This window comes from Bufo bufo, chromosome 5, assembly GCF_905171765.1.
Source record: "Bufo bufo chromosome 5, aBufBuf1.1, whole genome shotgun sequence".
Classification (NCBI taxonomy): Eukaryota; Metazoa; Chordata; class Amphibia; order Anura; family Bufonidae; genus Bufo; species Bufo bufo.
In genome coordinates, this window is record NC_053393.1 from 86,200,993 (window position 1) to 86,218,676 (window position 17,684).

The 17,684-nt window shown below is 47.2% G+C and overlaps 1 protein-coding gene across 1 annotated transcript in view; it reads left to right on the forward strand.

Moving 5' to 3' along the window:
* The window catches only part of LOC121001277 (cytochrome P450 2D15-like), a 75,396-nt gene extending 58,367 nt beyond the window's left edge, over positions 1-17,029 (forward strand). The window contains 4 exon segments of the mRNA XM_040432270.1: positions 3,591-3,732; positions 4,940-5,127; positions 15,766-15,907; positions 16,612-17,029. Of these exon segments, the coding sequence (XP_040288204.1) occupies positions 3,591-3,732; positions 4,940-5,127; positions 15,766-15,907; positions 16,612-16,790 (651 nt within the window). The 3' untranslated portion in view covers positions 16,791-17,029.
* The last annotated feature ends 655 nt before the right edge of the window (positions 17,030-17,684 follow it).

Below are 17,684 nucleotides of genomic sequence, written 5' to 3' on the forward strand. Positions count from 1 at the left end.
TGAGGCAGGTAGCCAGAAGAAACCGGTCTCTTTTGTCAAAGTTTGGGTGAGGCAGCATGGATGATCTAATCTGATGCATCAGGCATTAGTGGGTGAAAATCCTGGCTGATCCACGCCTGATTCATCTTGACAAAGCTCAGTCTCTCCACATTTTGGGTGGACAGGCGAGTTCTCCTTGGAGCAACTATGGCCCCCGCCACACTAAACACCCTCTCTGATGCCACACTACTGGCCGGGCAGGACAGCTTTTCCAGGGCAAACTCGGCCAGTTGCGGCCACAAATCCAGTTTGGCTGCCCAGTAGTCCAGCGGATCTTCAATGACGGCTGGCAGGGTGCACTCCAAGTATGTCACTACCTGCTGGTTCAGGTGCTGCTCTATGTCTAGCTGCTAGTGAGTAGTTTCTTCACTATGCGGGTGAAGAAAGCTGCTCATCAGCGACTCTAGACTCAGGCTGCTGCTGATGGGGCACAGAGGGCCTTGCAATAATATGAATTTTGAACACAACTTTGTACTTAGTTGTCGGGTGGTGTCCAGGCGCCGGAAGCTTCTCCTGGTCACTTGGTGCTGTGGAGCACATAAGCTAGAAATGCTTTAATCTCCACAAGTTAAAGTAGATTAACTCCTGGGGCAAAGCCCAGGAGGACTGAGTCTGTCTCCTAGACTCCTCACTCCTCTCCTTCCTCCTTCTTACTTCTCTCTCCACACCAGGGTAGGGCTGGCAGCCTTAGTCCTGGGGGGCAAATCCAGTCAAGTGGCCCATTTTAGCCCCGCCCATAATTAAAAGCCCCTCCTACATATAATAGGCCACTCCCAACAAACACTGTACAGCTGACATTGTATTGTTGAGGCCTGTCTCTACACATCATACGGAGAGGGGAGTGTCTGTCCTGGCTGCACTGCCTGCTTCACATTATACTATAAACAGCAGGCTACAGCCAGGAAGCTCCTCCGCTCTCCTCCCTCCCCAGATCCTGCTCAAGGCCTGTGGTTCCCCCACCATCTGCCACTCGCCCGTGGCCTGCTGCCCCCTTTGGCCGTCCTCACCCAGCTCTGAATCTTCCTTCTGAAAATGGCAGGGGGAGGAGCCGGAGCATCTCCTCTCCTACATAGCGCCACATACCTCTTACATCCAGTGATGTCACCTTTGTTATAGACGTTCTCTTTCCTCATCTTCTCCATTCAGACCAGACCGCCATGATGATTTTTCTGCCATCTCCCATCTCTGCAGAGATTGAGAAACAGACATTAGTTTTCCACATTTCCATCATCTTCACATCTTCTGAACACCCTTTCCTGCCACCCCCAATACTATACTGCAGAAACAGTCCCCCTGGAAATGCTACTACCACACAGATAGTGCCCCCTTCAACAATTATTAGCACACAGTGCTCTAAAAAATAACTGCGCCCAGACTTAATAGTATAAAGATAATGTCCCCAAAAATAATTGTGCTAAGCTGATACTATGTCAGGGTGCCCCCAAAGTAACAGTGCTCCCCAAAATCCCACCAATAGAAATAATTCTCTGCCAGAGCACACTTAGTAGTAATAATGCCCCTATAGTGCCCATACTAGTAATCATGTTCCTCATAGCGCCCCAATAGTAGTAAAGCTCCCCATAATACCCCCTAGTAGTAATAATTCTCCCTATAATATGACAGTACATGAAATACCCCCGCTTAGTGCCCGCAGTTAAGCTAATGTCCCCATAATGTATGCCAGTATAAAATACCCCTATATAGTGCCCCAGTAAATGCCCTCATAGTGCTCCTCTCCCCCTTCCCAATAGTGTCCCCCATAATATGCCAGTAAAAAAATGCCCCTTCTTAGTGCCCCCAGCAGATGCCCCTATAGTACTCCTCTCCCCCACAATGTGCCAGTAAAAAATGCCCCTTCTTTGTGCCACCATATGCCCCAATAGTGCTCCACTCCCCCATAGTGCCCCCAAATAATGCCCCATAGTGCCTGCTCTCCCCTATAGTGCCTCCCATAATGTGCCAGTAAAAAATGTCCCCTTAGTGCCACCAAATGCCATAGTGCCCCCCATAATATGCCAATAAAAAATGCCCCTTTAGAGCCCCCACTTCCCCATAGTGCCCCCAAATAATGCCCTATAGTGACACCAGATGCCCCATAGTGCCACTCTCCCCTATAGTGTCCCCCATAATGTGCCAATAATTAAAAAAAGCCCCTTTAGAGCCCCCAGATACCCCCATAGTGCTCCTCTCCCCCATGTTGCCCCCATAATGTGCCAGTAAGAAATGCCCCCATAGTGCCAGCTCCTCCCATAGTGTCAGCCCCCCCATAGTGTCAGCTTCCACAATAGTGCCAGATCCCCCCATAGTGCCAGCTCCCCCCCATAGTGCCAGCTCCCCCCCATAGTGCCAGCTCCCCCCCATAGTGCCAGCTCCCCCCATAGTGCCAGCTCTCCCCCATAGAGCCAGCTCCCCCCATAGTGCCAGCTCCCCCCATAGTGCCAGCCCCCCCCATAGTGCCAGCCCCCCCAATAGTGCCAGTTCTCCCCCCATAGTGCCAGTTCTCCCCCCATAGTGCCAGCTCCCTCTATTGTGCCAGCTCCCCCATAGTGCCAGCTCCCCCATAGTGCAAGCCCTCCCATAGTGCAAGCCCCCCCATAGTGCCAGCTCCCCCATAGTGCCAGCTCCCCCATAGTCATAGTGACAGCTCCCCCCCCATAGTGACAGCTCCCCGCGCAAAGAAAAAAAACAAAAACACTAATACTTACCTCCATCAGCAGCGATGCAGGCCTCTTCCGGCCTGTGTCCCTGCTGTGTGCTGCCCGGCTCAGGCGGCGCGATGATAATGACGTCGGCCTCTGATAGGCTGCAGGCATTAGTGCCTGCGGCCTATCAGAAGAACAGGGGAGGGACACGCCTCTCCCTCCCCTGCCCCACATCACAGCCATCTATCTGAATCACTGTCCTGAGGACGGCGATACAGATGAATATGGAGATGAGCGCTTCCACAATGGAAGCGCTCATCTCCTACTGCCCGCCGCCACTGCTGCCCGCCGCAATTACATCCAGGGCAGCGCCGCCTGTGGTGATCGGCGGTGCGGCCCTGAGGAATAAAAAATAATATATATATATTATTTGTTAAAGACGGCCCAGCGGCCGGTTTTTAGGGCGGCCTGGGGGGCAAATGCCTCCCTGCCCCTGCTCCACACACCCTAACTTCCTGTGGCTGGCCTATTTAAATGATGTAATAGTGACCTCTAGTGTTGGTAAAGTGTAGTGCATTTGAACAGCCTGAGGTTGGAATTTAGCAGCATATGATAAAGGCAAATACAGTAATTAGTGCAAAATGACATGAAATGCAAATAGCATTTTGCAGTGGCCCATACACACATAAGTGGGACACTACACCTCTTCCCAGAAAGGGTTTGTTGAAAGCAGCTACAGGTGTATGAACTTCACTCTCATGAATTTTACAAGGGCACAAACCCTATGTGTCAGCAATTGGTGATTTACAGTTGTTTTTAAAGCTGTATTGTGCACGAAGGAAAAAGTTAAAATCAGGAGAAACATTGTCCTTGAGGTCTTTTATAATAACTCATTTTCTGTGCTTTCAGAATAAAGACAACCCTAACAGCAGTTTCGCTGAAGAAACACTTCTATATGTGATAGCGGATCTCTTTGTGGCTGGGACAGATACCACATCTAACACTTTGCGCTGGTCCCTCCTAATGATGTTGCTTCATCCTCACATCCAGAGTAAGTAGTTACTAGCCTCCGGCCTGGCTATCTTTATAAAGCCTGCACAGGGACAGGGCTCAAACCACCAAACCCTTATGCTCCTTTCCCTGTGAAGACTTTATTGGATAACCAACAGTCAGCAGCATACAGTACAGCACCAGCAAGGACATAGGATGACACAGGTGACAGCGATTCACCCTTCCGTTGACTGGCCAGGGATTAAACCTCTTCAACTTCAGGGGGACCCAGGACCAACTACCCAGCCAGTAGCACCCCACTTTGGGCCAAGAGGAGGTAGCGGCAAGCGTAGGGAGCATGGTGCCAGGTGACCCGATCGTCCCAACCTAGACTCTCCAACCAAACCTGTAGGCAGGGGCAGCCTCCCTTTTATTTCCCTCAGCCGTCATTTCAGTGCATTTGCCCCATTAGGATTTGTTGGAATAATCATGGCTGTTCCATCATTGGTTGTCAGTTCAATCTGACTACATAATGTCATTCTAATGGCATAGCTTTTCCACCTCAGCTAGACAGGCTGAACGCTTCCTAATACACAGAAGGGAAGGGGGGGGGGGGGGTAAATGCAATCCACAGGTGATGTAGTTAGCAGGTAATTTCCCATACATCTGCTGGCTTGTTAGTCAGATCATAGTTGATTCAAGTTGATGTGGAAGTCAGACAACTACGTATAGGAAAGACACATTAAACAATAACTCCTGTCCCTGACCAAAACGATGGACAAAGAAACAGCACACCTGGCGCAAATTAAGAACAATCCACCCCACCAGTGGTCAGGTGTTATTATCAACGAGCATGATGTCGTCACAAGTCACGCCTCCCATCAGTGGTAAGTTACGTGGCCTGGAGAGCAGGTGGTCAAGGTGTCTGGAAACTGTACAATATTTTTTTCCGTTACAGATATTTTAGTTAAAGTCTTACTTTAGCATTTAATACAAAATGTACTAAAATATTTCTCCTTTGATCCTTTATGTACAAAAACTCTTTACCATGAATGCCCAGTTTATCCTAGCACTTGTCCACACTGTAGGGCAGGACCCACCTAAAAAAAAAAAACTCATGGCAATGAAACCCAGTTCACCCTGCTTTGGCTAAAACTGTACTTAAAAAGTCTTTTTTTTTTTTTTTAGAAGTTCACTTTGGTCAGATGTGAACAAAGCTTGCTATTTGTAAATGAAACTTTTTTAGTAATGAGTTTGCTCTTTTGCAGAGAAGGTCCATGAAGAAATTGATCATGTAATTGGCAGTGACAGACCACCCACTATAGAAGACCAATCTAAAATGCCGTATACCAGTGCAGTCATCCATGAAGTCCAGCGATACGGGAATATCTTGCCTTTAGCTTTGCTCCATATGACCTTCAGAGACACCAATATCCAAGGATTTGACATCCCCAAGGTTGAGTATATGTTATCAGCATGCAGTGCGAAGAAACCTTATATGCAGAGAAGTTCATTTATCTCAAGTTATCAGATAAAAATTGAGATTCTAGTTCTCCTAGACAACACTTTCTGCAGACTTCAGCTGGCATCTGAGTGGTTAGACAGAGGGATGGTGCTCCCTCTGTCACCCCTTTGGCGCAGGTTGTTATAGCAGCCTAACAAAAGCCCAAAAACCTGGCATGGCCTGATGGCCATATGCAAAGGTCATGGATTGCCTATCAATTTTTTACTGACAGGCAATAATGCATTGGGAATGCTGAGTTTTATAAACCATTATAGAAGTGATCAATAGCTCACATAGTGAAAAATAAAATTGAAAAAATTGTGTGAGTACCGCAATAGCCCAAGATGTCTACTCTTCCAATCCAGTGAATAGCCATGTGCCCTGCAATGTTGTTGTCCTGCCTCAGCCGTTACCCTGCAGCTGGCATTTTCCCCTAACCTATAAAGACAAAAAAGGAGGAAGAAAACACAACCATACAACCAAATGTGACTTTGTGACATCATGGGGGGCATACGCCTATATGGCCATGCCCCCAATCATTCTGCAAGTTGCATTCTAAAAGCCATAATTTTTTTTTTCAGTGATGTAGCTGGATGTGTGCTTGTTTTTTGTGGGATGAGTTATGTTTTTCTTTTTTTGGCACCATTTTGTGGTGCACATAACTACATTTTATTAACCCTTTGTGGGGGATGAGAAAAAACACCAATGCCGGCATTGTTTTACATGTTAAATACTGCATGCAGGACTTTTTTTCCGTCTAAAATAACAGATCTCAGGCCGAAATGACTAAAACGGATGCCAAATGTGCATAACTGAGCATAACAGATGCTTAAAATACAGGATCCATTTTTTTCTTTACTTTTCTGTTCTTCTGATGGATCAGAAGTACAGAAAAATAAACTGTGATGTAAACTCGATCTTACCTGTGCTTTATTAATTTACCGTATTTTTCGCTTTATAAAGGGTGCCCATGTTTAAGAGGAGGAAAAAAAAAAAAATAATTTTATCAGACCTCATATCAGATCCTCAGATAAATATCAGGACATCAGATCAGACCCCCATAAATATCAGGACATCAGATCAGACACCCATAAATATCAGGGCATCAGATCAGGCCCCTATATCAGGACATCACATCTGACCCCCTTATCAGGATATCACATCATCCCTCCATGTCAAAACTCCATCAGACTTTAGATCAGCCCACATTGTCAGACCCCCATCAGACCTCACATCAGCCTTTAATGTTAGACCCCCATCAGACCTCAGATCAGCCCACATTGTCAGACCCCCATCAGACCTCACATCAGCCTTTAATGTTAGACCCCCATCAGACCTCAGATCAGCCCACATTGTCAGACCCCCATCAGACCTCACATCAGCCTTTAATGTTAGACCCCCATCAGACCTCAGATCAGCCCACATTGTCAGACGTCCATCAGACTTCAGATCAGACCTCAATGTTAGACCCCATTAGTCATCAGATCAGATTAAAATAAAAACTTCCTCTTACCTATCCTGCGCCGCTGCTCCTCTTCACCTCCGGCAGAAGTTGCGCTCCCTTGTCTTCCCGGCCTGTGCTGCTCTGTTAGCTGACCGCCTACAGCATCAGGTCATAGTGCGCACACTACGTCCTGACGCTGTACGCATTCAGGACAGTGAAGCGCCGGCCCCAGCAAGGAAGACCAGGAAGGGTGAGTACTACAAGCGCTTGTGGCGCTTTGTTTCCAACTCCCGGCACCTAATTCATACTAGTGAGCGCTTCCATAATGGAAGCGCTCACTAGTATTCGCTTTATAAGACGCACGTCGATTTCCCCCCACTATTGGTGATCTTATAAAGCGAAAAATACGGTATATCCTTGCTCTTGCAATTAAACACCCTGTGAATGTAACGTCTTCATGTCTTACTTCTATTCTGTGTTTGGAAGGCTTAGTTTTTATGTATTTAATTGCTTCTATGACTTCTTTACAATTCTAACTTACAATCAGCTTCAAGGCCACAGTACAGAGAATAGTAGCTAAGTGCAACATGTTCACCACACACACGCACACATGCTCCTGCTAAGAGAACATTCTCAGTTTAGAGATTTTCCAAAATTCACCAGTTAGCCGGTGGTAACAAAGAGCCGGTTCAATAACACGTTACACTGTCAATTTTTTTTTTTTTATAAAAAAACATCCAAAACTTATCTCTTTTTGGTGACAGATGACTTCTCTGTCTTCTGATCTGTAAAATGGTGGCTGCCATTATAGGTGATTTGTATGGGACATATTACAAAAGTTTGGAATTTGCCAATATTAGAATGTTTTGGGTAATTTGTAACTAACTGAATTTTTGTCGAATCGGTTCACTCATCTGTAATTCTTATTACTTCTGGAACTTTCATTGTCCATCCTACCGTGGATACTCAGAATATAAATACTCAGTTTGTGTCATATAAGGTTAGCTCTAAAGATCTCTTTCCTTTCCCTGTTATCCACTATTTTGGGCATTGACGTGCACAACGAGGTACAGAGTTGTCATGAACAAACAATCCTTGTTTGGATTCAGATCACCATTAGGGATGAGCGAACCCGAACTGTATAGTTCGGGTTCGTACCGAATTTTGGGGTGTCCGTGACACGAACCCGAACCCGAACATTTTCGTAAAAGTCCGGGTTCGGGTTCGGTGTTCGGCGCTTTCTTGGCGCTTTTTGAAAGGCTGTAAAGCAGCCAATCAACAAGCGTCATAATACTTGCCCCAAGAGGCCATCACAGCCTTGCCTACTATTGGCATGACTGTGATTGGCCAGTGCAGCATGTGACCCAGCCTCTATATAAGCTTGGGTCACATAGCGCTGCACGTCACTCTGCTGATTCAAGCATAGGGAGAGGTTGCAGCTGCGACGTTAGGGCAAGATTAGGCAGATTAACTCCTCCAAAAGACTTCATTCTGTGATCGATCTGCAGCTGTGGATCATTGAAGTGCTAATATCGACTTGCTCACTTTTCTGAGGCTGCCCAGAGCGTTTTTAGATCACTTTTTTCTGGGGTGATCGGCGGCCATTTTGTGGCTTGTGGTGCGCCAGCACAAGCTATCACCAAGTGTATTTAACCATCAATAGTGTGGTTATTTTTTGCTATATCCTACATCAGCTGCAGGCTGAGCCTGTGTCACCGAAGTGCATTTAACCATCAACAGTCTGGTTATTTTTTGGCCATATACTACATCAGCTGCAGGCTGAGCCTGTGTTACCGAAGTGCATTTAACCATCAACAGTCTGGTTATTTTTTGGCCATATACTACATCTGGTGCAGGCTGAGCCTGTGTCACCCAAGTGCATTTAACCATCAACAGTGTGGTTATTTTTTGGCCATATACTACATCTGGTGCAGGCTGAGCCTGTGTCACCCAAGTGCATTTAACCATCAATAGTGTGGTTATTTTTTGGCCATATACTACATCTGGTGCAGGCTGAGCCTGTGTCACCCAAGTGCATTTAACCATCAATAGTGTGGTTATTTTTTGGCCATATACTACATCAGGGGCAAGTTGAGCCTGTCACCCAGCGCCTAAAAAATAGACCTGACATTTCTATTCAACCAAATTTGTACTGTTTTAGCTGGTCAAGTTATTTGTAGTGACCGTAAAAGCACACTTTTTGTTCTGGGTTGAAAAACTATTCCCAAATTTGCCATTCTCAAAATAACTAGTTTCTGCTATATGAGGCCTACTTGAAATCTATCCCAAAAAGGATATCTTACATTGAAGGTGCTGATAGTGTCATTCAGAAAAATTTAACACACACGCTACCGTGCAGATACAAGTCTAATTCTGTGATTAAACCTATACCTGTCACACAGCGCAAAAAAAAACAGGCCTCACATTTCTATTCAACCAAATCTTTACTGTTTTAGCTGGTCAAGTTATTTGTAGTGACCGTAAAAGCACATTTTTTGTTCTGGGTTGAAAAACTATTCCCAAATTTGCCATTCTCAAAATAACTAGTTTCTGCTATATGAGGCCTACTTGAAATCTATCCCAAAAAGGATATCTTACATTGAAGGTGCTGATAGTGTCATTCAGAAAAACCTAACACACACGCTACCGTGCAGATACAAGTCTAATTCTGTGATTAAACCTATACCTGTCACACAGTGCAAAAAAAAACAGGCCTCACATTTCTATTCAACCAAAACTGTACTGTTTTAGCTGGTCAAGTTATTTGTAGTGACCGTAAAAGAACATTTTTTGTTCTGGGGTGAAAAACTATTCCCAAATTTGCCATTCTCAAAATTGTGGTGAACGGGAACAATGAGGAAAACATCTAATAAGGGACGCGGACGCGGACGTGGACATGGACATGGTCGTGGTGGTGTTAGTGGACCCTCTGGTGCTGGGAGAGGACGTGGCCGTTCTGCCACAGCCACACGTCTTAGTGAACCAACTACCTCAGGTCCCAGTAGCCAGCAGAATTTACAGCGATATTTGGTGGGGCCCAATGCCGTTCTAAGGATGGTAAAGCCTGAGCAGGTACAGGCATTAGTCAATTGGGTGGCCGACAGTGGATCCAGCACGTTCACATTATCTCCCACGCAGTCTTCTGCAGAAAGCGCACAGATGGCGCATGAAAACCAAGCCCATCGGTCTGTCACATCACCCCCATGCATATCAGGGAAACTGTCTGAGCCTCAAGTTATGCAGCAGTCTCTTATGCTGTTTGAAGACTCTGCTGCCAGGGTTTCCCAAGGGCATCCACCTAGCCCTTCCCCAGGGGTGGAAGAGATAGAATGCACTAACGCACAACCACTTATTTTTCCTGATGATGAGGACATGGGAATACCACCTCAGCACGTCTCTGATGATGACGAAACACAGGTGCCAACTGCTGCGTCTTTCTACAGTGTGCAGACTGAACAGGAGGTCAGGGATCAAGACTGGGTGGAAGACGATGCAGGGGACGATGAGGTCCTAGACCCCACATGGAATGAAGGTCGTGCCCCTGACTTTCAGAGTTCGGAGGAAGAGGCAGTGGTGAGACCGAGCCAACAGCGTAGCAAAAGAGGGAGCAGTGGGCAAAATCAGAACACCCGCCGCCAAGAGACTCCGCCTGCTACTGACCGCCGCCATCTGCGACCGAGCACCCCAAAGGCAGCTTCAAGGAGTTCCCTGGGATGGCACTTCTTCAAACAATGTGCTGACGACAAGACCCGAGTGGTTTGCACGCTGTGCCATCAGAGCCTGAAGCGAGGCATTAACGTTCTGAACCTTAGCAGAACCTGCATGACCAGGCACCTGCATGCAAAGCATGAACTGCAGTGGAGTAAACACCTTAAAAACAAGGAACTCACTCAGGCTCCCCCTGCTACATCTTCTGCTGCTGCCGCCGCCTCGGCCTCTTCTGCTGCTGCTGCCGCCGCCTCGGCCTCTTCCTCCGCCTCTGGAGGAACGTTGGCACCTGCCGCCCAGCAATCATGGGATGTACCACCAACACCACCACCTGCGTCACCAAGCATCTCAACCATGTCACACGGCAGCGTTCAGCTCTCCATCTCACAAACATTTGAGAGAAAGCGTAAATTCCCACCTAGCCACCCTCGATCCCTGGCCCTGAATGCCAGTATTTCTAAACTACTGGCCTATGAAATGCTGTCATTTAGGCTGGTGGACACACACAGCTTCAAACAGCTCATGTCGCTTGCTGTCCCACAGTATGTTGTTCCCAGCCGCCACTACTTCTCCAAGAGAGCCGTGCCTTCCCTGCACAACCAAGTGTCCGATAAAATCAAGTGTGCACTGCGCAACGCCATCTGTGGCAAGGTCCACCTAACCACAGATACGTGGACCAGTAAACACGGCGAGGGACGCTATATCTCCCTAACTGCACACTGGGTAAATGTAGTGGCGGCTGGGCCCAAGGCGGAGAGCTGTTTGGCGCACGTCTTTCCGCCGCCAAGGATCGCAGGGCAACATTCTTTGCCTCCTGTCTCCTCCTCCTCCTACTCAGCTTCCTCCTCCTCTTCTTCCACCTGCTCATCCAGTCAGCCACACACCTTCACCACCAACTTCAGCACAGCCCGGGGTTAACGTCAGCAGGCCGTTCTGAAACTCATATGTTTGGGGGACAGGCCCCACACCGCACAGGAGTTGTGGCGGGGTATAGAACAACAGACCGACGAGTGGTTGCTGCCGGTGAGCCTCAAGCCCGGCCTGGTGGTGTGCGATAATGGGCGAAATCTCGTTGCAGCTCTGGGACTAGCCGGTTTGAGGCACATCCCTTGCCTGGCGCATGTGCTGAATTTGGTGGTGCAGAAGTTCATTCGCAACTACCCCGACATGTCAGAGCTGCTGCATAAAGTGCGGGCCGTCTGTTCGTGCTTCCGGCGTTCACACCCTGCCGCTGCTCGCCTGTCTGCGCTACAGCGTAACTTCGGCCTTCCCGCTCACCGCCTCATATGCGACGTGCCCACCAGGTGGAACTCCACCTTGCATATGCTGGACAGAATGTGCGAGCAGCAGCAGGCCATAGTGGAGTTTCAGCTGCAGCACGCACGGGTCAGTCGCACTGCGGATCAGACCCACTTCACGACCAATGACTGGGCCTCCATGCGAGACCTGTGTGCCCTGTTGCGCTGTTTCGAGTACTCCACCAACATGGCCAGTGGTGATGACGCCGTTATCAGCGTTACAATACCACTTCTATGTCTCCTTGAGAAAACACTTAGGGCGATGATGGAAGAGGAGGTGGCCCAGGAGGAAGAGGAGGAAGAGGGGTCATTTTTAGCACTTTCAGGCCAGTCTCTTCGAAGTGACTCAGAGGGAGGTTTTTTGCAACACCAGAGGCCAGGTACAAATGCGGCCAGACAGGGCCCACTACTGGAGGACGAGGAGGATGAGGATGAGGAGGAGGTGGAGGAGGATGAGGATGAAGCATGTTCACAGCGGGGTGGCACCCAAAGCAGCTCGGGCCCATCACTGGTGCGTGGCTGGGGGGAAACACAGGACGATGACGATACGCCTCCCACAGAGGACAGCTTGTCCTTACCTCTGGGCAGCCTGGCACACATGAGCGACTACATGCTGCAGTGCCTGCGCAACGACAGCAGAGTTGCCCACATTTTAACGTGTGCGGACTACTGGGTTGCCACCCTGCTGGATCCCCGGTACAAAGACAATGTGCCCACCTTACTTCCTACACTGGAGCGTGATAGGAAGATGCGTGAGTACAAGCGCACGTTGGTAGACGCGCTACTGAGAGCATTCCCAAATGTCACAGGGGAACCAGTGGAAGCCCAAGGCGAAGGCAGAAGAGGAGCAAGAGGTCGTCAACGTAGCTGTGTCACGGCCAGCTCTTCTGAGGGCAGGGTTAGCATGGCAGAGATGTGGAAAAGTTTTGTCACCACGCCACAGCTAACTGCACCACACCTGAACGTGTTAGCAGGAGGCAACATTTCACTAACATGGTGGAACAGTACCTGTGCACACTCCTCCACGTACTGACTAATGGTTCGGCCCCATTCAACTTCTGGGTCTCCAAATTGTCCACGTGGCCAGAGCTAGCCTTTTATGCCTCGGAGGTGCTGGCCTGCCCGGCGGCCAGCGTTTTGTCTGAACGTGTATTCAGCACGGCAGGGGGCATCATTACAGACAAACGCAGCCGCCTGTCTACAGCCAATGTGGACAAGCTGACGTTCATAAAAATGAACCAGGCATGGATCCCACAGGACCTGTCCATCCCTTGTGCAGATTAGATATTAACTACCTCCCCTTAACAATATATTATTCTACTCCAGGGCACTTCCACATTCAATCCTATTTTTATTTTCATTTTACCATTATATTGCGGGGCAACCCAAAGTTGAATGAACCTCTCCTCTGTCTGGGTGCCGGGGCCTAAATGTGTGACAGTGGCCTGTTCCAGTGGTGGGTGACGTGAAGCCTGATTCTCTGCTATGACATGAAGACTGATTCTGCGCTGACATAAGGCCAGATTCTCTGTTACGGGACCTCTCTCCTCTGTCTGGGTGCCGGGGCCTAAATATGTGACAGTGGCCTGTTCCAGTGGTGGGTGACGTGAAGCCTGATTCTCTGCTATGACATGAAGACTGATTCTGTGCTGACATAAGGCCAGATTCTCTGTTACGGGACCTCTCTCCTCTGTCTGGGTGCCGGGGCCTAAATGTGTGACAGTGGCCTGTTCCAGTGGTGGGTGACGTGAAGCCTGATTCTCTGCTATGACATGAAGACTGATTCTGCGCTGACATAAGGCCAGATTCTCTGTTACGGGACCTCTCTCCTCTGTCTGGGTGCCGGGGCCTAAATATGTGACAGTGGCCTGTTCCAGTGGTGGGTGACGTGAAGCCTGATTCTCTGCTATGACATGAAGACAGATTCTGTGCTGACATAAGGCCAGATTCTCTGTCACGGGACCTCTCTCCTCTGCCTGTGTGCCTGGGCCTAAATATGTGACAGTGGCCTGTTCCAGTGGTGGGTGACGTGAAACCTGATTCTCTGCTATGACATGAAGACTGATTCTGCGCTGACATAAGGCCAGATTCTCTGTTACGGGACCTCTCTCCTCTGTCTGGGTGTCGGGGCCTAAATATGTGACAGTGGCCTGTTCCAGTGGTGGGTGACGTGAAGCCTGATTCTTTGCTATGACATGAAGACAGATTCTGCGCTGACATAAGGCCAGATTCTCTGTTACGGGACCTCTCTCCTCTGCCTGGTTGCCTGGGCCTACAGTAAATGTGTGACAGTGGCCTATTCCAGTGGTGGGTGACGTGAAGCCTGATTCTCTGCTATGACATGAAGACTGATTCTGTGCTGACATAAGGCCAGATTCTCTGTTACGGGACCTCTCTCCTCTGTCTGGGTGCCGGGGCCTAAATGTGTGACAGTGGCCTGTTCCAGTGGTGGGTGACGTGAAGCCTGATTCTCTGCTATGACATGAAGACTGATTCTGCGCTGACATAAGGCCAGATTCTCTGTTACGGGACCTCTCTCCTCTGTCTGGGTGCCGGGGCCTAAATATGTGACAGTGGCCTGTTCCAGTGGTGGGTGATGTGAAGCCTGATTCTCTGCTATGACATGAAGACAGATTCTGTGCTGACATAAGGCCAGATTCTCTGTTACGGGACCTCTCTCCTCTGCCTGGGTGCCTGGGCCTAAATATATGACAGTGGCCTGTTCCAGTGGTGGGTGACGTGAAGCCTGATTCTCTGCTATGACATGAAGACTGATTCTGCGCTGACATAAGGCCAGATTCTCTGTTACGGGACCTCTCTCCTCTGTCTGGGTGCCGGGGCCTAAATATGTGACAGTGGCCTGTTCCAGTGGTGGGTGACGTGAAGCCTGATTCTCTGCTATGACATGAGGACAGATTCTGTGCTGACATAAGGCCAGATTCTCTGTTACGGGACCTCTCTCCTCTGCCTGGGCCTAAATATGTGACAGTGGCCTGTTCCAGTGGTGGGTGACGTGAAGCCTGATTCTCTGCTATGACATGAAGACTGATTCTGCGCTGACATAAGGCCAGATTCTCTGTTACGGGACCTCTCTCCTCTGTCTGGGTGCCGGGGCCTAAATATGTGACAGTGGCCTGTTCCAGTGGTGGGTGACGTGAAGCCTGATTCTCTGCTATGACATGAAGACTGATTCTGTGCTGACATAAGGCCAGATTCTCTGTTATGGGACCTCTCTCCTCTGTCTGGGTGCCGGGGCCTAAATATGTGACAGTGGCCTGTTCCAGTGGTGGGTGACGTGAAGCCTGATTCTCTGCTATGACATGAAGACTGATTCTGCGCTGACATGAAGCCAGATTCTCTGCTATGGCATGAAGATACTGATTCTCTGCTGACATGAAGCCAGATTCTTTGCTATGGCATGAAGAGACTGATTCTCTGCTGACGTGAAGCCAGATTCTCTGCTATGGGACCTCTGTCCAATTGATATTGGTTAATTTTTATTTTTTTAATTTTTATTTTAATTCATTTCCCTATCCACATTTGTTTGCAGAGGATTTACCTACATGTTGCTGCCTTTTGCAGCCCTCTAGCTCTTTCCTGGGCTGTTTTACAGCCTTTTTAGTGCTTAAAAGTTCGGGTCCCCATTGACTTCAATGGGGTTCGCGTTCGGGACGAAGTTCGGGTCGAGTTCGGATCCCGAACCCGAACATTTCCGGGAAGTTCGGCCGAACTTCTCGAACCCGAACATCCAGGTGTTCGCTCAACTCTAATCACCATATACATGAATATGCACAGACATGTAAATGTATTCAAACCAAATATGAGTCCCTGAAGGTCTTCATGAAAACACTTCATCAGAATGATTTCAGAAAGACATATGCTGTCATCGCAAGCTCTCAGTAGTTCTGCCTCAGGCTTTGGGCCTGTCATTTCCAACATCATATCTTAGCAAAGAAGTAACATGGAAAAGAACATTTACCGATTTTTAGTAGGTCTCTTTTAATCTGTATCTTATTTAAGGGCTCAATATCTGGTTGTACAACACTATTGTGTAAACTTTTTGCTGGCCTGCTTAAATTTATGAACAGAAGGAAAGAAGACCATAGAAAATAATAGTATGTTTTTTTTTCCTCATTTTAGGGCACCACAATCATACCTAACTTGACATCCGTTTTAAAGGATAAGAACATTTGGAAGAAACCGTATCAATTTTACCCAGAACATTTCTTGGATTCAGAAGGAAAGTTTGTAAAGAACGAAGCATTTATTCCCTTCTCAGCAGGTACTAGCAAATACCGATCAGATACAGCTAAACTGGTTCGTTTTCATCAGTGTTTTGGTCATAAATCATTTCTAAGTATTTTAGCATGAAAGTCTCTAAGAAGTTCTCAACTTATAGGGGTATTCCAAAACTATAACACTGAAGACCTATCCTAGGGATGTTGAGAAGAGTGGTTCAGTGGTGGTGTGAGATATAATTCTTAGAAATGGCTCAAAGTGGTATAACAAAATATAAGAAGGGATGCTCACCCTCACCGTTCCCCTGCCTCTCCTGTTCCAACGCTTTCAATGCTTCCTGGTTCTGGTTTGAAACGCAAAAATGCTAGGAGATGCCTGCTCAGCCAATCACTGTCTACAGTGCTGACTCTTCTCAGCCAGTGATTGGCTGAGAAGGGATTTCCTACATTTTAAGGACAAGGACTCAGAAGTAGGTTGGGACCTGGTCAGCGAGAGTAGGGTGAAATTGGTGAGGGTATCCCTACTTTTATTTTTTATGCCACCCTGGGCCATGTCTAAAAAATATACCCTCTTGAAAATCCACTTTGATTTGTTTATAGCATCTTTTATATGATATATTTGTACTCTAATAATGTTTTATAGATGACATGTTCACTTCTATAGGGTTAAAACATTGTTGGGTCTTCACTACCTTGAATGTTAAGCTTGGGTTGTGGTTTTCCTCATGTTCCTCTCATTTATGTTTAGGCCGTCGAATATGTGTAGGAGAGCAACTGGCAAGAATGGATCTCTTCATCTTCTTTACATATCTCCTTCAACGATTTGAGTTCCATATTCCAGATGATCAGCCATATCCCAGGCTTGATCCTGTGTTCACCTTCAACTTCAGCCCTCATCCCTTCCAAGTCTGCTGCAGGGAACGTTAGTACTGAGCAAGAAGACAAGCTATAATTACCAATTATCTTATTGATTATTTTTATATGTATTTAGGTAATGTAGTTTCACAAATAATATTTCAGATTTCGACTCCTAATCACCTAACAGTAATCATCTAATCAAACTGGACAGGTTACCATACACACATACTTCATTTTGTAGCATTTTCTCATCTGCCATAAAATGTATTTGTAGATAATGTCCTTTTTGAATAAAACCTTTAACAGTGCTTTTACTGTTCCAGGCATGGTTACACCATTGAGTTTTTAATAAATTTTTATGTGCAGTCTGTAGTATTTTGCAGACTGTCAGCTGTGGTCTCAGAGATCTCATTATGGGGAGCAGAAGTATTTTATTTTTGCTAAAATGGGTATTTTATTTGAAATTGTTAATTTTAAATTATCATTTTCTCCAAAATGAGGAAACAGTAACAGTAAGTCATAGACAAATATCTTGTCAGATACCTGTGGCATTATGTTTTGTGCCTCTTTTTATAGTTACACTGTATGGGCTGACTAGACATGACATGTATTTCAATGCTTGTCCTTTTTGTATTGGAATACCTAGCCACAAAGCACTGCAGTGTGCTATCTTCACACCTCTGAAGACATGGGCTGAAATAAAACAGACCAAGACATTGGTCTATAAAACCATCTTAGTAGTACTTCAGACTTGTAAATACTCCATAGTCACCCAATGGTACTGCAGAGTTGCTTCTCGGATAGAATTCCACCAAAATTGGGCACCTAATAGAGTCATATATGAGATACTGCAGAAAACCCTGGGACATATCATGGTTTTCACTTACCAGACAGTGGTAACCTCAGGGGCGGATTGGCCATAGACCTTAAAGAGAAATTTCCCAGTGGGCTGATGCCCAGGGG